The sequence below is a fragment of the Chaetodon trifascialis genome, chromosome 1 (genome assembly GCF_039877785.1).
Source record: "Chaetodon trifascialis isolate fChaTrf1 chromosome 1, fChaTrf1.hap1, whole genome shotgun sequence".
Taxonomy (NCBI): Eukaryota; Metazoa; Chordata; class Actinopteri; order Chaetodontiformes; family Chaetodontidae; genus Chaetodon; species Chaetodon trifascialis.
In genome coordinates, this window is record NC_092056.1 from 1,416,372 (window position 1) to 1,440,269 (window position 23,898).

At 48.5% G+C, this 23,898-nt stretch overlaps 1 protein-coding gene across 14 annotated transcripts in view; it reads right to left on the reverse strand.

The window, feature by feature from the left end:
- LOC139332249 (serine/threonine-protein kinase BRSK2-like) overlaps nt 1-23,898 on the reverse strand; it is a 95,852-nt gene that overhangs the window by 32,041 nt on the left and 39,913 nt on the right. For all 14 annotated transcript variants that reach the window (XM_070964121.1, XM_070964113.1, XM_070964058.1 and 11 more), the window contains exons 2-3: nt 16,739-16,833; nt 381-466 (exon numbers count right to left, since the gene is read on the reverse strand). In XM_070964121.1, coding sequence (XP_070820222.1) covers nt 381-466; nt 16,739-16,833 — 181 coding nt within the window. The remainder of the gene's footprint in view (nt 1-380; nt 467-16,738; nt 16,834-23,898) is intronic.

Sequence of the window (23,898 nt, forward strand, 5' to 3'; positions counted from 1 at the left end):
ATATTTGTGGAAACAGCGTCAGCTTAGAAACGACAGCTGTGGTGACGACTGACTGGAGAGACTGCAAACGTCCTCTACAGCACTCAGGAGGACTCAACATGCTGCTGGGAAAGGATGACGAGTTAGCCTAGCATGCTAACACTAGCACAGTAAACAGTCATGTGATCAGACCGCCTGATGATGTATTTTAGCTGCAGCTGGTCCAACAATAAACACCAACTACTAATGAACCTTTATATTTCCTCCCATATCAAATGTGTTTGAGGCCGAAAGTTTAGAAGAAGTGAAGCTGTGTGTCAGATCTTAAAAAGTGATGACGCGGTCGCTCGCTCACTGTGTGAACGCAGCGTTCGGCTGAACACCTGGACGAAAGCACTTACAGGTATTTCTTGTTTTCGTAGACGTCATGCAGCTTTAAAACGTGGGGGTGCTCTATGAGCTTCAGAATGGCTATCTCCCGCTCCACCTGGACAGAAACACAGAAGAAGAAGGAGAAGAGTTAATATGGAAGCGTACAGTCAAACGTCATTTAACCTCTGGACTTTGTGAAGCTTGATGGTCTGTTTTAAAGGAGTTATCAGAAATGAAAAAAACAAAGACTTCCTGTTTTCACGTGAAGCAGTGAAGAGTCCACAGCCATGCTTCCATCTCTGAGAGTCACAGAGATGCTACAAGCTAAATGCTAACATGCTGTGTTCAGCAGTTTATACCATATTCACTATCTTAGTAGCATGCTAATTGCTAATTAGCAACAGACACAAGCAGCGGCGTTGCTCGGGTCTCTAAGCAAGAAATCCCTGGGGCCCCTACCCCACCCGTGCATGCCGGAAAAATTTGGTTTTTGCACACATAAATGTACAATTTCTGGGACATTTGAGATGAATACTGAATAAAAATAGATTAGTGGTTCTCAAAGCGAGGTCCAGGGACCAACAGAGGTCCCTGAAAGCCCAGGCTGATCAATAATCGTGGCTGGGGGATCCAAGTAACTGCCTGGCTCACCAGAGTCATCAGGATTCATCATGTGGACCATGAACATCTGCAGAATACTGTCCTAACAGATGATGTGACGTCTGTTGGGGCCAAAGTGGTGACAGACACCTCGGTCAATAATACAATGTGGATTTTATAAAAGTATAATTTGAAGAGGTTAACTATCAGGCTACACACATACCTACAGTGTGAGCACACATGTAGTACCGCTCACAGATCATGTATGTGTGGACTGAATGAGGGATCAGCCACACTGAGCGACGTGCTCGTCAGAAAACACCAGGATTACTCTGCCGGCCGGCGACCTCACAAACGAACGTTTTCAGCTTCTGTTCAACACATTCTCTCCCTGAGCTTTTCGAGCATTGTGGGGTTTTAGCTTCTGGAACAAACACAGGAATTATTTTGGTATCAATCAAGCGCGCTCTCGAAGCACCACTGGAGCTGTAAGGCTAATGAAAGACAGTCTGAAGGCTTGATTGATTGATTGATTGTTGGATTAGTGTGTACAGTGAAGCTCCAGCACACAGAGATAAACAGCAGACTGTATGAACAGTCTGAGGGTCTGAGCTCTCTGCAGCGCACGCACACACACACACACACACACACACACACACACACACATACACACACATACACACACTGCTAGAACTGCGTCAGCACGCGATGCTGCAGCTGCCTCATTCTCCAACCCCATCATCATCACCATGACCATCATCATCATCATCATCATCATCATCACCATCATCATCATCATCATCACCATCATCATCATCATCCCGGCATCTGGCTGCGCGTCGTTCTCATGGTTCATCTTACTCACAGTGTGTTTCAACGTGCTGATTCTTCCTTAATCTTTGCGTTTGAGCTCGTTACTGTCCAGCGTGTCAGAAGCTTCCTGCAGTCAGCGGTTAAAAAACGTCCTACGGTTTAAAAGCTTCACGAGCAGCAGTATTTCCTTCAACAAATCCACGAAAAGACAAACCCACAGTGAACGGATCCACTAAAGAGCACTGTGTGTATCACAGCCTGATGGATCTTCATCCTCTGAGCTCCATCATCGTCCAAAAACCATTAAAAACACATCAGTGAGCCTCACTGCGCGCGCACACACGCACGCACGCACGCACGCACGCACGCACGCACGCACGCACACACACACACACACACACACACACACACACACACACACACACACACACACACACACACACACACACACACACACACACACACACACACACACACACACACACACACACACACACACACACACACACACACACACACACACACCATCCTGCTGCCACAAACACTCACTACAGCACCACCTGTGGATTCATCCGCTGCTGAAAATAGTCCCCAACACATGCTCTACTTCCTAGTCGTAGCAGGAGCTAATGAGCCACAGACAGAGCAGAGATGTCAGGAAGCACTGAGAGTCAGACCAGCTCTTTACTGCTTTTGGTGCTTTATGGGATTTATTGTCAATCAGACTGACGTGTCGTGCTTCCTGTCATACAGCAGAAGGACACCAGCAGGCTCAGAGCAGCTGCAGGTGAGCGTCGTGAAGTGACGCAGAGTCTAATGAAGAGCAAAATGTCTGGACACTCAGATGCTGTCAGCGCTTTCAGTGCTAACCTGGCTGCTGAGCTCTGATTTGCTGCCAGTTGGCACCTCAGCAGGCCGCGGGGTGAAGCCAGTTTAGACTTCAGCGCTGCAGAGTCCAAACTCTGCACAGACGCCATCAGGACATCAGGACGTGTCCCTGAACTCACCGTGTTTGGCCTGTTTCTGTGGATAGATGGCCAAACAGACACCAGGATGATGTCAAATCAGGCTGTTTCAAGCACAAACACTGGAGTGTGATGGCAGAAAGCGCCCCAGGCTCTGAATCAAAGAGGCGCACGGACGCATTTACACACCCACGAGCGAGAAAACGGACCACAATGCAATGCAGCTGCAGAAGCAGTGCAGATTCGAGGACGGCTGAGAAGCAAACTACAAGTACTTTTTACGTTTATGTGCCCGCCTTCGACTCAAAGACGCACACTCAAGCCTCTCTGCTGGAAGACAACGGAGAGCATTCTGGGAAAAAACTGTGAGGATATCAGAAATTTGTTCTGAAATTGAAGATATTTCGTGCTGAGAGCAGACAGAGAGCAGACAGAGAGGACACTGTGTCAAATGAAATCTAACCCTCCAGACCAAAACATCTCCTGATGTTTGCACCACAGGCGACGCTTCATCAATAGCAGCTTGTTGGAAATGCCAGATTTGTTTCACATGATTCTGTTGAGAGAATCGATGAGGGAACACGGCGTCGGCGTCAGAGGGGATCCATACCACAGGTAATCAACTGATCCTCTGCTGATCATCCTATTGATTTCAGATTCTCGTCACTGCCGGCTTTGCGCTGTGGAACACACGAGCGCTCTCAGTCCTCTGCCCATCGCTCTTTTCCTGACCCGCCGTCTGCAAGCCGGCCCGGAGTCTGAGTCATCCTCTGCTGTCCCTGTTCGGGGCCGATGTGACAGGTCTGAGAGGCCGATCGCAGGACAGAAGACTCCAGAAAATGAAATTTCATTTCCATCAAAGCTGGCAGTCTTCAAAGGTCTGTCATGGCGAGCGATGGCGGCTGGCAGCAAATAAATAATTAAAGAGTTCCCTTTAATCTTTGGCCCAGCAGTCTCCCGGACCGGGCTGTCACACCGACGTCTCCCTCCGCCTCTCTCATCTTCTCCCTCAGCTGAAGAGGACGAAGAGTCAGGAGAGAAACGCTGGAGGCAAAAGCTTCCTGAAGATCTCCAAAGGCTCGCCGGACAAACCGAAGAGCGAATGAATGACAGCAGTAATGAGTGATTAGCTTCAACAGGCTAATGTTAGCCTAAAAATGAAGTAACACTGTTTTTACAGTCAATACAAACGGCTCACTTTCTTTACCATCAGCCACTCTGAATCAGAAAACTTTATTGATCCTGAGGGGAAACTGGGTCACTTTCAGCTCCGACAGTCTAATGAGAGGATGTAAAAATATGGAAATATGGGTTTGATTATTAATCTGCTAAAAATGTAAAAGTGACTTTAACATTTTGGTTTTATTTTTTCTTCTCTGCTGTTTTTACTCTCATCACTTATCTAATTAATTTATTCTAAACTGTGACCCAGTATCCCCAGCAAGAAGGACTCCACATCACCATCATCACCATCATCACCATCAGCTACCTGTTTGTCGTCTGACAGCACTTTTACACCGTCACCAGGCCGTGGACTTCCAGGTGCGACACCTTCCCGCCGGCAGGTGAACACACAGTGACTCACGTGTGGTTTGGATGCAGGTGCGGCGCTTCAGCCCTCCACCTGCCATCAGGTCTAATTATCCTGGTCTTCATCTGCTCACATCCCTGACTCGACGTGCACGCACAGTGCAGCCCGGCGGAGGCGAGGTAAACAGACCCCTGCCCTTCACGCATGAGCAGCGACGCTGACATTTATTACGCCCCATTATGACCCGTATGGTTTTTTAATGTGCAGTAATAAAGCGTGTGTGAGCGGAGGGAGGGTGGGGGTGAGAAGCAGGGGCTGTAACACGGGCGGAGGAGGACGCTCCTGCAGCGCAGCACTCAGGTTTGGGGGACGCTGCAGAATCAGGTGTGACCCTCCTCCAGGTTTCTGAATCACAGCTCTGATTCTCACCAGCACCGGCCGGCTCTGATTGGCTACTGCGACGTCTCCTTCAGCTCACTCATCTCAGGTTCATCCGAGGTAATGTTTTCAGCTGCGTTCACCTCCACCACCCGCTGCTCACACCTGTCCTCAGGTGCATCCTCGGACTCCAACGACAGCTGTTTCGGACGACAGCTGGAGCGATGTCGACCCAGAGGAGGAACATTTTCCTCTTTTCTTATTAGCAAAAATGTTTTTTCCTTATTTGAGAATTTGAATTTGGTTTCTGGTGCGCATTAGTCTGCACGGTTTCACTGTTCATCTTCCTCCTGTCGGTCTGCAAACCAGTCTGACCTCACAGGAAAGAGTTGAAAGATCCACCTGCCAGACAGAACATCACCTTTTCACCTCACTTCACTGCATGTGCAAACACAGAGACAACGTCCTCTGGTGCCGAGCTTCAGTGTGTGATACTTGGTGCTGCATCACTTCTGAATGAGTCGTCGGAGCGCTGAGGTTCAGCTCTGGGCTCTAACCCAGACTCTCAGGTGCTGGAGTGGGAGGCGGAGCTCCTGTGGAGACTTAATCTGGGTCTCAGAGGTGTAAATGAGTTGATTAAGCTTTCGTTCACCTCCTCCTCCTCTCTGCCTCTCTCCATCTGAGCTCCGGCAGGAAGTCTCTTTCCCTCGCTGCACCACCACCAGCACCACATCCCTGCTCCTCCTGCCAGGTCAATAGACCCCCCCCACACACACACACACACACAGACATCTTAATCAGCTGTCTGTTAGCGTCCCTCCACACTGAGCTGTGGCCTGAATACACCTTCAGCTCTGTCACGTCCTCTCAGACTAGACGGGACATAATCCTCCCTGTGTGCTCTGGGTCTGCCCAGCAGGGGGACGTGTCCAGAATACGTCCACAGAGATGCATCGTGGACAGATGCTGCTCTAAACTTCTCTGTGTTCCTCAACCTATAAGAGTCAGGAAATAGCATCCAGGTTAAATATCACTTCATACGGTCACAATGCACTGAAACCAACAGCACGTCTCTTCTGCAGAGCAGCAATTCCACTGAAATTAAACATTTTCTATCCTCAAAGTCAGCGTGAGAAGGTTCAGTCTGGGGTCCCACCGCACAAAAGAGGCTAATTTCAGCTGCTTCAGTGTCATTCTTTCAGAAACAACACAAAGGCTCATGACCACAGACGAAGGCTGGAACACAGATGGAGCAGTAAGAGCTTCATCTTGACCGTGACGGTCTGGTACAACGACTGCAGACGCACGCTGATCATCACAGGACCTTCAATTATAACAGCAATAATTTAGGAGGCTGCATGTTTTCTAGAATGTCCCTCCTTAGGTGAAATCTGGTCCCATCACGCCGTCATCCTCTGTGACTGTGTGCACATGAAGATAACATCTGTAATTTACTGCTGTCTCCAGCCCTGAGAGCCCACTGTAAATGATGCTGAAAGTACAGCATAGATGCTACAGTGAGCCAGTTCTTAATGACTCATCATCATCATCACCATCATCATCATCATCATCATCATCATCATCATCATCATCATCATCATCATCATCATCATCATTATCAGCAGCAGCGAGCTAAGTGTGACACTGATGGACCGGTGCTCCTGCTCTCACTGCATTAAAATAAAAAGATGGAGTGAAATGCCTTCAGAAAATCCATAAACGTGAATCCAAACTGGCTGCAGTGACCACGTCAAACACGACGGGTAACACTCAGGTGAAGCGGTGCACCTGCTCAGGTGTGATGCGTCCAGATCTGTTTTCCCTTCACCTTCACTCCTCTGATACGTAAGCGGCGATGATTCGAAGCCAAGCGTGAAGTCAGACAGCTGGCGAGGACTGACGGCGAGGACCGACTGATCTGAGAGGGTCTGCCGTGAACGGTGACTCAGGCCCTGCAGCGCTGAGGGGTTCGTTCAGAGCGAGTCAGCTTCGACACACCTTCCAAACAACGCCTGACTCATCCACCGAAGAGATCAACAGCACTAATGGAAGACAGGTGGCCTCTGACCACAATATCCACAGCCCGACCCACACTCAGAAGCCATGTAAAACACGCGGTCCACGTCACAGAGCGCCATGTGACCCACACGGGTGGTCAGGACACATGTCCTTTATCCTTTGGAAACACTGCATCAGACGGCAATTAAAGGAATATTCCACAATCAACAATGCTCTGAAATGTTTGCTTCGTCACGGAGGAGCAGCTACAGTCAGACCAGACAGACTCTGGTCCCTCGCCGCCGCCATGCAAGCTGTGAGTGACCGACGTGAAAGGCTAATGCTGAGTGGTTAACCACGTTTTGGTGATGACAGGTGTTAAATATGAGTGTTTGGATGGTCAGCAGAGCGGTGGATGATGCTGCAGGAGTGATTTTATTTTTGACTAAATGTGCCAAAATATATCTATATATCTATTTATCTATCTATTTATTCTATCAGGTCTATTGACCTGGCAGGAGGAGCAGGGATGTGGTGCTGGTGGTGGGGCAGCGAGGGAAAGAGACTTCCTGAGGAGGTGAACGAAAGCTTAATCAACTCATTTACACCTCTGAGACCCAGACTCTATTAGTGGTTAACTAGCGACCGCCGCTCACCTGAGGCTGTGAGCACAGGTGAACAGCTAACAGGGAGACAAACCGGAGCTGTGGTTATCTGAGCAAATCTGAGTGCATCGCTTCGTGTTTGGTTGAAAGCGACATCAGAGGATGATCAGCGGGGACAGAGTTTGGAAACAGGTCAAGATGAACGTCTTACGTGTGTTGGGGGCGCCCTTATTGATTTTTCAGAAGAAGTCACCAGTGCGCCTGCTAACCCTAACCCCCATTAACCCCCCCCCCCCAGTGGACGGGTGTTACATTCACACCCTGCTGACTGTGGTTTCCTCCAGCCCAGCGAGGGGCTCGGGGCTCCTGACTCCTCCAGTCGACGCCTCCATGCATGATAGCTCCTCTTAATGAATTACGAGGATTGACTCGAGTTACAGCACGCCGCCTCCAAATCCCTCTTTAATTGAAACACGATGCAGAGCTGAGGGGCACGAGGGGTGATAAATTGGAACATCCGCTCGATAATCAAACCGCCATCTGTTGCTGTGATGCCTAGGTGATCCTGGAGGAGAGGAGGAGAGCCGAGGAGGAGAGCCCGGCCCGCTCTGCTATCCAATCACGGTCCGACGGCACAATCAAGACGCCGCTGTCGACCATTCCGTGTGATTTGGCAGCCGAGACGGAACGTTTACGAAGTGACACGAATCCATTCAGAGGAACGACAGGAAGACATGGAGGAGCTGAGGGGAGGAGAGGAGGAAGAGTGGAGAGAAGACGGAAAGCAGAAAGAAAGGAAAGAATGACAGAGGAAAAGAAAAGAAAAGAAAAGAAAAGAAAAGAAAAGAAAAGAAAAGAAAAGAAAAGAAAAGAAAAGAAAAGAAAAGAGGGAAGAAAGGAAAAGAAAGGAGACAAAAGGGGAAGTAAAGAGGAGAGGAGATGAAGGGACTAAGAAAGGAAACAAGGGAAGACCCTAGGACAGATCAGGACGGAACAGGACAGGATCAGACAAGTTAGGACAGGACAGGACAAGTCAGGACAGGTCAGTTAGGACAGGACAGGACAAGTCAGGACAGGTCAGTTAGGACAGGACAGGACAAGTCAGGACAAGTCAGGACAAGTCAGTTAGGACAGGACAGGACAGGGCAGGTGAAGACAGGTCAGGACAGGACAAGCCAGGAAAGGTCAAAACAAGTAGGGCAAGACAGGACAGGACAAGTCAGTCAGGACAGGACAAGACAGAACAGGTCATGACAGGTCAGAACAAGCAGGGCAGGACAAGACAGGACAAGTCAGTCAGGACAGGACGGGACAGGACAGGACAGGACAGACAGGACAGGACAGGCCAGGACAGGTCAGGACAAGCAGGGTAGGACAGGTGAGGTCATGACAGGAATGGACAAGACAGCACAGGTCACGACAGGACAGGACAGGTCAGGTCAAGTCAGTCAGGACAGGTCAGGACAGGTCAGGACGGGTCAAGTGAGTCAGGACAGGACAGGTCATGACGGGTCAGAACAAGCAGGGCAGGACAAGACAGGACAAGTCAGTCAGGACAGGACAGGACAGGTCAGGACAGGTCAGGACAAGCAGGGCAGGACAAGACAGGACAAGTCAGTCAGGACAGGACAGGTCAGGACAAGCAGGGCAGAACAGGTGAGGTCATGACAGGAATGGACAAGACAGCACAGGTCAGGACTGATCAGTACAGGACAGGCAAGGACAGGACAGCAGCGCAGACATCTGAATTTCAGCCACCAGCTCAGCCAATCAGCAGGGAGCGTCTCAGCTGCTGCTGGGTAACGACCCGGCGGCGTGCCCAGTTTCTTGCAGACGTCTTGCAGACGATGAGCGAGACGGATCCAGCAGCCTCCTCAGCGTGCGGCTGCATCAGACAGAATACATTAACAATCAGGCAGAGGGGAGGACGGCTGGAGTGACGGCGAGCAGATTAAGGTCAGCGGTGAATCATGGGAAAACAGCAGATGCTCTCTTCTGCGGTGGATTGCAATCAGCATCCTTTCACTCATCTGTCATCTGCTCCATCACCTCGCCGGCCCTCGAAAAGACGTCAGCGGTGGAGACGTCCAAAGGTCCCGCAGGTGCAGAAATACTGACAGCTTCACTTCGGTCCACTTTCACTGCAGCGTCTCTCACTGTCCAGCCGCCATAAAGCAGATGTTAGAAAAGTCTGTCTGAGTGTTCGCGTCCCACTTCAACCTCATTTCATCAGCGGAGCTCAGAGCAAAGTTTCATCACTGATAGTTACTGATAACTTCTGTTATCACGAAGCATCGCGAGCAGCGGATCGGGCCTTAGGGAGCAGTTTTACCCTGAGTTTGGCCTTTCAGGTACTTATGATTGACATCCATCCCAGAGGCAACAGTAGCTCCAGCCAATCAGAGTCCAGAGTTCACCTCTCTGAGGGATGGAGTTGAATTATAATTCATCATCACAAAATACGAACTTCAAAGGTTAAGTTGTGACATGCAATATGAGAAAAAGTTAAATATAAAAAGCTTCAGGGCATTCAATCATTCGCAACTGGACTTCGTCAGTTTGTCTTGGCCTCTCATCCGAGCGGGCTTCATCAGTTCATGCGCACCAGACTCGATAGGACAGCTCTAGTCTAGTCTAGTCTAGTCTAGTCTAGTCTAGTCTAGTCTAGTCTTCTACAGAAGGGCTAACTCTTCAGGTCCAGACTCAGCTGTTTACCTGCACCTCAAGGAGGAAGCACACTCCTCTGAGGATAAAAATGTGCATATTCTGGACAGAGAAGACAGATGGTTTGAAAGAGGAGTGAGAGAAGCCATCCATGTCAAGGTTGAAAACCCGTCTCTGAACAGAGGGGGGGTCTGAGACACCACCTATCTCCCACATACAATGCTGTCCTTTCATCTCTTCCAAAGAGATTCAAAAACTTAGCCTCTGAAAATAAACACAAAGCCATTCACACATGGCTCAAGGAGCCTCCCAATGACGAGAATGGGACACTAACGAGGCAGACGACTGTCGTTGACACCCAAGGGTCGCACCCTACCCGCCTTAATGGAGGATCATTCACCTCACAATAGAGTGATACCATCCTTGGTTTTGGGGGTTGGCCTCACTCAGAGGATAAATACTTGAACCTAACACCATTTCATTAGACTAGAGCTGTCCTATCTAGTCCGGTGCGCATGAACTGATGAAGCCTGCTCGGATGAGAGGCGAAACGTCTTCCAAGACAAACTGACAAAGTCCAGTGGCGAATGATTAAATGCCCTGAAGCTTACAATGACCTGGATGAATGAGAATATTCACAGGTTAAATATAAAAACCTTTTAAGAAATCATCAGTTCATCGTTTAAAAAGGAAAAGAAAGAATTTCATCAAATTAAAGGAAAACACATAATTGCTTTTTAATTTAATTCGTAGATTGTAATCAGAGGCTGAAACACTCCGGGCTGCAAGCTGCCACTCAGGAAAAACTCACTGAAGGTGTATTCTGATCTGCAGGTGATGAAGTGTGATTCAGACACTCCGAAAAGAAGCTGAAGCTGTGAACACGAGTCTCCATCATCAAGGATCAGCTGTGAAGCCAAACATGCTGTTAACATGGAGCATGATCAACACACACGCGCACGCACACACATGCACACTGTGCGTGCAGTGGGAGCACTGGGCAGAATCAACACAGTTAAGTCAGTATTGACACCATTAACACAAGCAGCCAGTCGTTGAGGAGATGAAATGAGTCCGGTCAGGCATGAGAGGGTCGGGTCCGACCTCTGAAGAGCTCAGACACACAATCAGCTGCACTTCAGCTGGAAAAAGAGATTAAATCGCGCACACACACACACACACACACACACACACACACACACACACACACACACACACACACACACACACACACACACACACACACACACACACACACACACACACACACACACACACACACACACACACACACACACACTCCTTTGCCATGTTTGTTCTTGTACTTTCAAGGATCCAGTATAGATTCTTAATTCGACAATATGAGAAGTTTTTATTATGTGACATTACAGTGAAACTGATTGTCTTCTGTCTTTAGCAGATTGTAGATTTGGCTTATCAGTGTTTGGAGCAGCAGCCGTTTTCAGTGAACAAGCTCTGGTGAAGCCGCTGTTCACGACCTGCTCAGCAGTAAGCGGCTGAAGGGAAAGAGATTTTCTCAGGAGCTGGTGGAGACTAAAAGCAGAGCTGACAGAGGCTGAACTCCTCCGATGGGATGACGGCGCTGCTCAGTCTGGATGTAGAGTGACTGCAGAAGTGCCAGCAAGAACTATTTTAGAAATGTCTTCATGTAAATTTCAGCTGACAGAAATGCACATTATATAGACCAACAACCAATAGCAAACTGGGTTTTTCGGCGTCACGCTAGTTCACAGTAAAATCCGTTTCCACTGTATGAACTGTCCCTCCTCCACTCCTGATAACGAGCCCGAGCTTTCTCTGTCTGTTAGCCTCCAATGCTCGCCGCTCAGCATCCACCTGTGGTTCCTCTAATGAGACTCTCCATTAGCTGCAGTGAAACTGTGGTGTAAATGCCAGGTTTGACATCTGGGTGCCGGCAGAGGTGGCGTCTGTTTAAGGTGCTGATCTCTGAAGTAGTAGCATAAATGTCAGGCTGCTCATCTCACCAGGACTCAAACACACACAGCCGGCAGGCATCCTGCAGGAGGCTCCAACAAGGCCGGACACACACTCGCATGTTCACGTAACAATGTCCACATTAGCGCATGAAAAAGACAAGGACCGCAGAGGGACGTGTGCGGTGAAGTTCATGATGGGAACACGCGATGGTGGACGGCCCTGGCAAGCACCTGCAACGAGGCGAGCGCCTGCAGCACGGCGAGCCGCTGACACCTCAAACGATCATCCACAGGACTTATTTTGATGGTTGCCGATCTGCCAGTTCTACCGTTAAGGTTTGGTTGAGGCCCAAAAACCACTTAAAGGTCCCCTGCAGACACGTTTTAAGACGCATAAAGACATCGTGCGTGGAATAGTAATCGTGTCTGATGTGGTTTGTCCACAAAATAATTCACTTACCTCATTAAAAATGATTAAAAAGACATCTACTCCTGTGCCTCGCTGAGAAATCCACAAGCTATAAATATGCAAATGTTGTTTGTTTCATTTTTCATTCAACCTATTTAAATCTCAAAGAATCACCGAGGGCACGGCCTCATTTCCCGTGATGTCGAGAGCGAAGTTAAAACGGAATAAACACACAGAAGAATAATTAAGGAGAAAACAAAACAGTTGAAGCACTGTGATTGCGGAGTGGCGGGCTCTGAACGGACCTATAGGAACAGCTGACAGACTGAGCATCAGCCAATCGCTGGAAAGCACTGAGTGCAGTGGGACTTCTTTAAGTCGAGACAACATGTGGAAATGTTGTGGGACACTGATGTTAAACCTCCTGTTCATACGGCCATCACACTAAAGTCCAGCTGAAGCTCATACGAGACTTCGGCAGGCTGAGCTGGACGAGCATGTGTCCACCGTCCAAACCTTCACTGAAACCAACTGATGCTGTCCTCACTCTCGGGAGGACAGTCTATGGCCTGTGGAGCAGGGCTGTACAGTGCGACAATGTCCGCCGCATTAGCTACTAAAAGTTACTCTGTGCGAAGAGAAATATGCATCTGCTAGCACAAGTGCGATAGTGGGCAATATTACTGTCTCTTGTCCTATTCGTCAGTTGTTGGAACAATGCCTCATGGGAGTTGTAGTGTGTGCACTGTCCTTCTACATTTGCAGGTAAACGTTCCCGCCCTCGCTGATCTGTGGCGGGACTTTTGGATCATTTCTGTGACAAACCAACCACAACAACTAAGAAAAACAAGAAGACTCAAGCAAAATGAAGAGGCGTTTTTCTGGAGTTTCTACCTCGGTGGGTCACAACAACGAGGATAAATGATGCCATTTGGAGGAAAATAGTACTACTGCAGCATTTACGGAGTCTGACGCTGAACCTTCATCTCTCATCGCTTCTTCATCGGACCGGCCCGTTTCCTCAGATACAAACATGAATCAATTCAAGCCTGAGTGATTTTTCATGTTTAACAATGTTTAAATTCATCCTGTTGTGCTCAGGTGGAGGAAAAATGAAGGTTAAAGAATCAGTTTAATTTCTTATCAGTATCAAATTAATAGCCAATAAACACGTTAACGAACTGTCCATCTGTGTGTGCTACTAAACTTTTCTGCACCAGTGCTACCACCTGAAAAAGGAAGCGTACAGCCCTGCTCGAGAGGTCTCTGTCAGGTAAACAGAAGGTGTTTTAGGCGTGTGAACAAACAGTAAACGCTGTAACGATGGAGCGCGTCACTGCAGTGTCTGTGGATGATGACAGTGCAGCGCAGCTGATGGAAAAGCTTAAAGACTCGTATGTAAACTGTATCAGTCAGGGATGAAGAAATGCATTTATATGGAAATGCTTGGGGTTGTTCCTTTAAAAGGGTCCGTGTGTAACAATGAACAAGGGAAATGGAAATGTGTGTCGTGTTGTGAGCTGAGGACACATTCATATGCAAAACCTCCGAAGAATAAAGAAAACATCCAACGCGACACGAAGTTCAGGCTGAAAGCAACGAAGAGAGAGGAGAGAGGCAGAGGAAAGTGAACCTGCAGCACTCGCAAAATGTCAAACAAAATGGGACAAAATGGGGTCTCGTCAAAATGCCAGCTGAGGCGGGGGGAGCGGCTGGGGGGGGGGCGAGCTTCATGTTTTAAACATGCAGCTCCTCCGAACCCTCTCTGCTCTTTGGCTTTTATTTCGGTATGTTTTCGGGCGGCTGGTTGGGCACCATCGTGTGAGAACATAACTCGAGCCGGTCGCCGCCTGTTGCCATGGCGACAGAGCCTCAGCATCTTCTAAAATAAGACCGAGGCAGGAAAGATTAGAGGAAGCTGCCGGGGCAACCCCCGAGACAGGCGGGGGAGGGAGCGGCTGGCACGCGGCGACGTCAGCGGACGAATGAAGACAGAGCGCCGACATGAGAGAGCGGAGGGGCGAGCGGGAGCGTCTGCCGCCAACAGGTCCTCCGCTCAGGTCGAACCAGAAACACGACGGGCCGATCACCTGAGAGGACACGATGAGGCGCCAGGTGCTGTCGTGACCCTTGAATCTGACTGACCAATACCTGAAAGGTTGATATCACTGCAACTCAAAGAGGCTCCATCCAGACTAAAATGACCCCGGCGGCCATTTATTCAAGCCGTCAGTCCTCTCAGCGTGTGTCACGTCCCCACAGGACAGACAGGCTGGACGTTTGTATTCAAGGTGAATGATGTCCAATCCAGTGACGAGAGGGCCGAGCAGGAAGTGCGTCTGTCAACAACGATGGAGTTTCATTCACCATTTCACCAGTTTCTCTGGACTGGACTTTTGTCTGCAGCCTTGTCATTACTGATGGAAACCAGTTCAAATAATGGACAAAAGCACTGGAACACAACCCAAACTGGACCTCGTTCAAGCTCAGATTCAACCCGCCGGCCTCTCCGGTCTGTCGGCGTCGCTGTGATCTTTCACAGCCTTGAAGCTGACAAACACCCTTCATGGCTCGCACGCTGCGAATCCACGGTGACATCAGTGTTAACAGCCAATTAGCCGCCAGCGTTAAGTGAGGAGAGAGGCGTGCTCCCGCCTCGCTCTGCTCATCAGGATGAGAGGACGGTTATCAGCACAAAGCAAAGACTGCAGCAGCATGAGTCCCACACACACACACACACACACACACACACACACACACACACACACACACACACACACACACACACTGAAGCAAAGGTGTGTGACGCTCTCACTGGAAAATGAGCTGCTGCTGATCATCACAGCACCTCCGATCTACTCGTAACCTTTAAAGCGACTAACGCATAAACACACACACAAACACAGACAGTTTGCCCTCTACGTGTGTGCGTGTGTGTGTGTGTGTGTGTGTGTCCTTTGCTGTTCAATAAACCAGTTGATGAGTTTGTCTTGTCTAAAATCTCTGTGTCGGTGACACACACAGACGTGTTCTGACACTGTAAAGTGTGTGCGTGTATTGAGTGTGCATGTGTGTGTATAATAAAGCAGAAAATAGTAATGGAGGCTGTGAAATCAGCACTTTGAGGCTCACGACGCCTTCTGGATGTCATGAAAGAGCGGAGCGGAGTCGAGGAAACGAGCTTCGATCAGACGAGTGCTGCCTGGCTGGAAAGTGGTATTTCTCAGGTTCTCGTCCTGCAGCTCGGAGCTGCTGAAGAGGAGCAGAACATGAGTGAACAGCTGCTCCTCTTCGCCTTACAAACTGTTCAGCCTGTTCATGTGCACAGGTCTGTGCTTTAACAGGAGCACTGCATCACAGGTAATGTGAGGCCAGTCCAGAGGATCCTAAATGTCCTCATTCAGCTCTGGTGGCATCGAGCCGCGCAGAAAGGTTGTTAGATATCCGTCTGGGGTTTGTGCCTCCTCCTCCTCCTCCTCCTCCTCCTCCTCCTCCTCCTCACAGCATTTAATAAGAAACCTCTCCACTGTCCCTGCTGCACCTTCTGTAGCCTATAGATCTACGTGCTAAGACGGCAGAGGACCACAGTCTTATCCAGGGGAGTTATAGGATAATGATCACAGTCATGCCTGTACAGTGTGTGTACACACACACACACACACACACACACACACACACACACACACACACACACACACACACACACACACACACACACACACACACACACACACACACACACACACACACACACTCCCCTCCACCTCCAGCATGATGTACGCTGACTGCTGAATGAGTCAACCTCACTGAAGCTGACACGTGTGATTCATCCTGCCCGATTCAGCCGCATGCAGCTGTTTGTTCAAGGTGTAGGCGGACGCAGACGAGGGGACGCTAATAATGAAAGAGCGGGACACCGTCCACCGGTGCGGATCTGACCACCTGCTCTGTGCTCGACGTGTGGGCGAGGCCGAAGCTCCGCACTCCGCCTGCAGTGCATTCTGGGCTGGAAAATGAACGTAGGTGCAAAACCTGAAATCAGTCAAAAATGCTCTTCATCAAACAAACAGCTGGAAATATTCTGAAAGAGACGCCACGGACTCTTCACAGAGTGTGAGCGCGTCACACACACACACACACACACACACACACACACACACACACACACACACACACACACACACACACACACACACACACACACACACACACACACACACACACACACACACACAGACCTGCTGCCACAAACACTCACTACAGCACTAAATGTGGATTCATCCGCCGCTGGAAATAGTCCTACTATTTGCTCCTGTTATGGAGGCTTTTTACCGTCTTCAGTAGGAACCAGCAGGCTGTTTGGAGACTTTCAGGGGATTTGTTGACTCAAGAAAAAGGACCTGGCTGTTGGACACCTGGAGCATCAAACCGGACAGACACACACTGATGACACACAGCTGACTTACCTTCATGAGAACGGACTCGCTGAGCTTTTCTCTGTTGACGATCTTTATGGCGACTTTCTGACACGTCACACAGTGGATGCCCAGCTTCACGAGACCTGAAACACAGAACATGAGGAGAGATTCACACGGAGTCGTTTCACGTTCAAAGTTTCTGACGAGTACAGGAGCACTTGATGTGAAGAGCTGTGGAGGTGAATTAATGACATCACAGTGAAGGCTTCCTGTCGTCCTCGGGGTCAACGGTCACTGCTGGAACCCAGCAATGATTCGACTGCCTTAAATGAACCTCACAGGCTGCATCGAGCCTGACGACTAAAACAAATCCACACTTTTCAGGCTGAAGGTTTCAATTTTTCAGCTTTTACAGCATCTCAGTCCATCAGCAAACACAGCGAGCTCAGGTGTCATCACAAGAGTGGACCTGAAGGGAGCTCAGACTGTGCTGTCACATGAGATCCGGTCCATTATGTCTCCCAGAGTAAAAGCAAGTCCACCCACTAATGATGCTACAGAGGGACGCTCGAAACAGAGATCAATATCACTCTGATGCTACAGCAGGAACCAGGTTAGCTTAGTTTAGCATGAAGACTAGAAGATTAAGATTTGTACTTTATTAATCACAGCACACACATGCTACAGGGAGGAGGAAACCCCGGGTCAACACGGGGAGAACATGCAAACTCCACACAGAAAGGCCCCCTTTTTCCTCGAGCAGCAGGCACTGAAGACATGGTGGAGGACACGCCACCAGTGGCCACAGCGGGATTCGAACCAGGGACCTTCTAGCTGTAAGGCAATAGCGTTACCACTTGTGCCACCGTGCTACCCAAGCAGAGGGAAGAGCTAGCGTAGCTCTGTCCAAGCACCTGTACAGCTAATTAACACGTTACGTCCTGTTTGTTTAATCTGTGCAGAAACAGAGATGTAACAGTAGGTGGGACCAATGGAGCCGTTTTTTTTTTTTCACAGATTACAAGTCTCATGTACTGCTGTCTGGGCAGATGGACGGTTTTAGCAAATATGACAAAAAAATCACTTTTATACAAGTTACCTACTGCAGCTTTAATTACTGCAGCCTCATCACTGATCAGGTCACTTTAAGTCTTTAATGGACGCAGCATTCACAGTCAAAAACACATCTCCAATCTGAGACTTTAACTGCAGTCTGAGCCACCGATCACGTCCAGCACTGTGGATGTTACTCAGGGCTGGGTTGTGATTTCCAGTACGACACCAGAGTTTCTGGATACAGAAAACCGTCTGTGTGCTCCAGACCTCATCAATCCAGATCCTGGCTCAGGGTCCAGCCTGTTGAGGAACTGGAAAAAAAACAGTTTAAAATAAGACATAAGTCCCTTCTGTGCCGCTGTAATCATGTTAGAGGAAGCCGAACGCCGCCTGTGATGGTGAAGCTTCACCACCCGAGACCCTCCCAGCTGCATGCTGTTTGTCAGTCGACAGAGCGTAAAACAGGAGAATAAAAACGACTTCCAGTCTGCATCTCCAGAGTCTCTTTGTCACTGTGTGCTTCTGAGAACTCGCCTGTGCCGTAACCGAAATGTCAACACGCAATACCTTTATCTTATTACAGCCACAATGGCTCCATCCGTCTCTATCAAAGCTCTGACACCGGGGAGTGCGTTTCACTTTGTACTGAAGGTCTGCAGACGGCAGAGGAAATGCCACTGCGCATATGCACCTCTTCATTACCTCACGCTGCATATACGTTCCGCAGAAGATGAGCGTCTCACTGTTTGAAAGGTGATTTCCCTGCGGGGTCTCACAAGGAAACAAGCAGAGCCGTAAGCAGCGGGGCGTTCGGGCCAATACGGCAGCCCGGGGGCTCTTTTATGTCTCCAGTTAGAAGGGAAATGGCATCGTGGGCGACATTCAGCGGCTCTCATTGATCTTGTTGTCAGAGCCGCTTGAGGACGGCTAACCGCGACACAGGGCTGAGACGGGCCTGCGAAGGCTGCTCTGCACGGCGAGCGCGTTTGATGCACGCATTCAGCCACGAGAGGCGGCGTGAACTGAACAGGAGGGAAGGACGGGACGAGCGACGAGCAGAGAGAGACGAGAGAGAAGGTTCAGAGCCGTTTCCTGATACCTGTGCGCTACCTGGCCAGCAGCCAGCGGCACATGGCCACAGCTACAGAGCAGCTGGTGAAGAAGGTGGAGCACGCAGCAGCTAACGAGCCATGTTTTTATTAGGAGCTGGTTAGAGAGCGAGTCCCGGGCTTCCCTCCATCAGCTGGACACAAACACGCCTGTACATGGAAGCTGACGTTGCTCTGAAGCAGGCGGCTGTTTACGACACAGCGGCCGAAACATCTTCAAGATGATGACAAGCCGAAGAGATTTCATTTTCACAGATTTGTCAAAACCCACTTTGTGTTTCCAACATCTGAAGCAGTCAATCAATGCAAAACAAGGCATTTCTATCCACAAATCAACGTAAAAGACAGATTCACAGGTTTTATGAATAACTATATTATTTCTTCAGTTTAGTCTTTGGATTTAAGACTCGTTCTGACACTTTTCAGACTAAATTTAGACAAAATTAAAATCAAAATGAATTTACTAAGCTACACCAGAATAAATAAAAACAATCCATCAGCAGTTCTATTGATAAATAAAATGTGAAATTTTGTGATTATTAAAAAATACTGCTGCGGCAGTAAAATCTATGACCGCAGCGTCATGCTGGTTTTGTGTGGAAATGTGATTAGGTAGAGATTAATTAGTAGAGACCAGCTCAGGATTAACTCCTGAATGTGACTGAAGACAAGTTTAAAGATCGTCTGGACTCGGCAAACAAAGAAAAGAGCGATTTCAGCGGGAGTGACATGACTTCACTCACGTTCCTCGGAGGAAGAAAAGCTATTTCAGGTGCATGTTTCAGCTCCACGAGCCCAGCGAGGCCCATAACAATGACTTATCCCCACTAAAAACACATCTGTGCTCCCGTAATCTTCCGCCTAGTTTTCCTTTGCTCATAATTACTCCTCTGACACCTGAACGTGAGCGCTCCTGTCTGAACAAACTGCTGTATGTTTCTAATCCAAGCCAGCAGAAATCATAAAAGCACTTAATGTCTGACATTTGTCACTGTGCTGCTCAGTTACTGCATCATTATGTAGCTCCAAACTAGACCCAGAAGTAATAATCTCTGACATTTTCTCATCAGGAATCACCCACTTTGCTTCTCTCTGCCTCATTTCTGAATAACTAAAGCTCTCAAACAGCTGCGTCAGTGTGCGTTTTTTCTTTTCCTGGTCAGCGTTTTTAACATCTGACAGGCGGTGAAATAACAACTGAATGGACATAAATCCTAGAAATTCATACACATGATCAGTGACGTGTGCTTCAAAGTGTTGAGTAAGATTTAAGATCATTTCTGAAACGAGCATCGTGAGTGAAGAGGAATCACTCTCTGAACGTTTTATTGCTGCTGTTCACCTGCGTTCGTTCCTCTTGATGTTTTGTATTTCAGCTTTAAATAACACCTCATCTTTTCTAAAACGTCAGAAAACAGCTCAGAATACAAACATATTTAATTTACAATAACATTAAAAGAGAAAACGTTTCAGTAGTTGGGACCAGGGCAGGTTTGACATGATGTCCTGAAGAAGGACTCAAAGGATTCATTCATCATAAAGATTATAATCAGTGTTAATGAATTGGTTTCAGCCACTCGTTTAACTGCTTCAGGGGTCGTTTTCATCCGAAAGTGGAGCATTAAAACTCAGCATGAAGGCGTGGCAGCACTTCAAATGAAACAAATACCACACTGTTTGACTGACAGGTGAACAAACCAATGAGCAGCCAGCGGGAGCTACAGCTGACTCAACAACTCGCTCTCATTGATTTCTCTGCCCTCAATCAGCTGAATCAGATCGATGATCCAGGACTTCTGAGTTGCAGACCTGCAGCGGGGTCTCGGCCTCTGGTCCTCCTGAACTCCCTCCTCCTCCTCAACCCTTCCTCCTGAACTCCCTCCTCCTCCTCAAACCTCCCACCATCCCGCTCTGCGTGTTTGTCTCAGCTAAGCCTCTTTAACGAGTAAACTCAACATTTACCACCCACTGAGCCTCAGACAGAAGTCTAAAAAGTCTGTAGATAACAGCTTTATGACGGAAGTCAACTGCAACTCCCAGAGAGCACTGCTGCACAAAGCATCCAATCACAGAGCAGCAAATTCCTTTGCTTTGTAAGAGCCGGGGATGAATCCAGATCACTGAAGTCTGGAGCTCTTGTTTTGCTTCTGACTGAGACGCTGAAGCATTTTTAATATTCAGCTCCAACTTCATGGCTGTGGATGGAGTCATCTCCATAGCAACACCCAGAGAGGCTCATGGGTACTGTAGTACAAAGCGTCTTTCAACTGAAAAACTGAGATTTTCTAAGAAATATTTCGAAAGAACAGCTGTGAAATAACACTTTGGTGTCATTAAACCCTGCAGGAAACTTTCACTGTTCACATCAAACAGGAAAGAAAATACAAATGAAGGTCTAACGATCGCCTTAAACAGGTTTGTTCCTGCCTCATTTGAGTCTTTTGGACCTTAAGCAGACTGTTTTTGTTCTCTTGACTAACTGGAACCAACACAGATGATAATTATGTTGACCAGAGGCGCAACAGTTCAGCTGAACGAGCAGAAGACTGAACGAGACGCAATTAATGGCAAAATAAACACGGTGACGAATGAAAGAGAAGCTGCAGACACAGCTGGAACGGCTGAGGTGGCGCTTGATATGATTCTGTCATGTGGCATCTCCACCCATCATCCATCCATCCATCCATCCATCCATCCATCCATCCATCCATCCATGCATCCATCCAACATCCATCCATCCATCTGTCCATCCATCCATCATCCATCTGTCCATCCATCCATCATCCATCCATCTGTCCGCCCATCCAACATCCATCCATCCATCTGTCCATCCATCCATCCATCCATCCAACATCCATCCATCCATCTGTCCATCCATCCATCATCCATCCATCCATCCATTCATTCGTTTGTTTCCTGATATATTATGAATTTGTTTTTTGTCACGATCCAACTTCAGGACATACAAACAGAGCACAGAGACGTCACCATCTTTGTTTTCATTGGTTGCAGTTTGTAGAAGTTAGAAATGTTTTCTTCTGTTTTCAAGGATTCTGAAAAAAACCATCCAGTGTTGTTGATTAATCTCCTGGGTTTCTGAAAGCTTGTCAGAGATTTATCTTTGAGAAAATCAGATTACCTACAGCAGACTTGATGATACAGAAAAGGTTGGGGGTGAGTCCAGCTGGACGGTTTCACTGCAGGGACACAACACCATGTTCTACTTCTCGGTCCGCTGTCCTGCAGCCGCTCTGGGGAACAAGTCCCAGAGCTGAACGTGGGCATGAGAAAGTGCTGACAACAGCTGTGTGGCACAAAGCAGGAAACAAAACTTTCAACAGGATTTTAGAAAAACGAGGGATCACAAAGCGCACAGAAAACTCAGAGAGAGGTTTGAAGAGCTGGACACTGTTTTAGGTCAATGAGCAGTTTGAGCAACCAAGCTGTGCTCTGCAGGACGTGACGTCCACCGTCCGCTCAACATTTAGTTGACTTTATGAGCGCCTTCACGGCTGCTGGATGAGGAGGTTTGTGGTCCGGGAGGAGTAAAAACTGCGGCTTGACATTTGGGATTCTGTCTGCTCTTTTTTGTCCGTCAGCTTCCTGGAAATGATATGTGCGCTGTGTCTACTGTCGACACTGAGGGGAACAGAGAGTTCCAGGAAGTTTCCAGGAAGCTCCCTGAAAAAGGCAGAAACTTTCTCCGATGATGTGACGAGCGTCGAGAGGTAGAAACGTATCAAAACTCCTGAAAGCTTTGAGTGTTTGGGAGCAAATCATCCAGCTGTCCACCGCGGCGTCACAACACGATGTCAAGAAGACGCTGAACGCCGTGGACGCTGCACACGCAGTCAACGGTAAGTAACGCTGACAGGCCAGCGGCTGATTGGTGACGTTCAGCCGTCGCACGCTGACACGACAAACGTGTTAAATGCCACTCTCAATGTCAGGTGTGCTTCCAGTCACTCCACAGGTTCTGAAGGTCTCTACAAACCGTTCAGAGACCACATGGCAGGGACGTAGTTCCACTGATGGTCCATTATCAAACCAGCACGTGTGTGGTCCAAAGAGTGACAGGAAACTATAAAAAGAACTGAAATACTTCAAATACGTTTGTGGGAGTTTAAAGACGACGTCACTGACACGTTTATTTACTTTGAAATGTCCAGCTCAGGACACGTCTTGGTCGTTAAATGCTTATTTGGGTCAGCTGTGGCTCAGGAGGTAGGTTCGATCCCCGGCCTCTGCAGTCCACATGCTGAAGTATCCTGGGCAAGATACTGAACCCCAAAACTGCCCCCGATGCTGCGGCATCGCTGTGTGAATTCATTTGTACGTCACTTTGGATAAAAGCATCAAGTAGATGGTCCAGGCTCAGAGCGTCATGGGGTTGAGGTGACTGGACAAAAGGTCTGTTATCGCTCTTTTTTGGAGATTTCTCTCAACTCTTCTGGTGAGTTCAAGAGGTGACAAGAATGAAGACTTTCCGTCAAACACAAGAAAACGAAGGCTCTAAAATCCAGGCTCATTGTTGGACACTCAGAGGGACTCCACTCCATGAGCAAGGACGGCAGCACATGCTGGGAGACGTCTTATTTTCCTTGTCGGTGCAGAGAAATCTTTCCGATCAGCAGTCCTCGGGCCACCCACACACTCACACTGTGCTGAAGAAGAGCCCTGAAAGCAGTCGGGAGGCCGCAGCCCGTCAGGCAGAGGTCTGTGACAGCCGTCCAGTCACGGCTGAACGCCATCGCAGGACGTTCCTCCTCTTTTCTTTCTGCAGGAGATCTTCCATATGGCCGATAATAAGCTGCTGCAGCTGGCTTGTGTGGATCGCTCGAGGGTGAAATAAAGGAGAGCAGGAAGGAGACAGAAAGCTGAAAGGAGAGAGGGATGTCGAGAGGAGGGACGGTAAACTTCCAGCTAATTGAACTATAAATAGAAGCGCAGTCGAAGCACCTCAGCGTTTTCAGGTTTCTGCTCACTTCACACCTATGAGGACTGAACAGGTGAGTGCAACCACGAACAACATCAGCAACCACA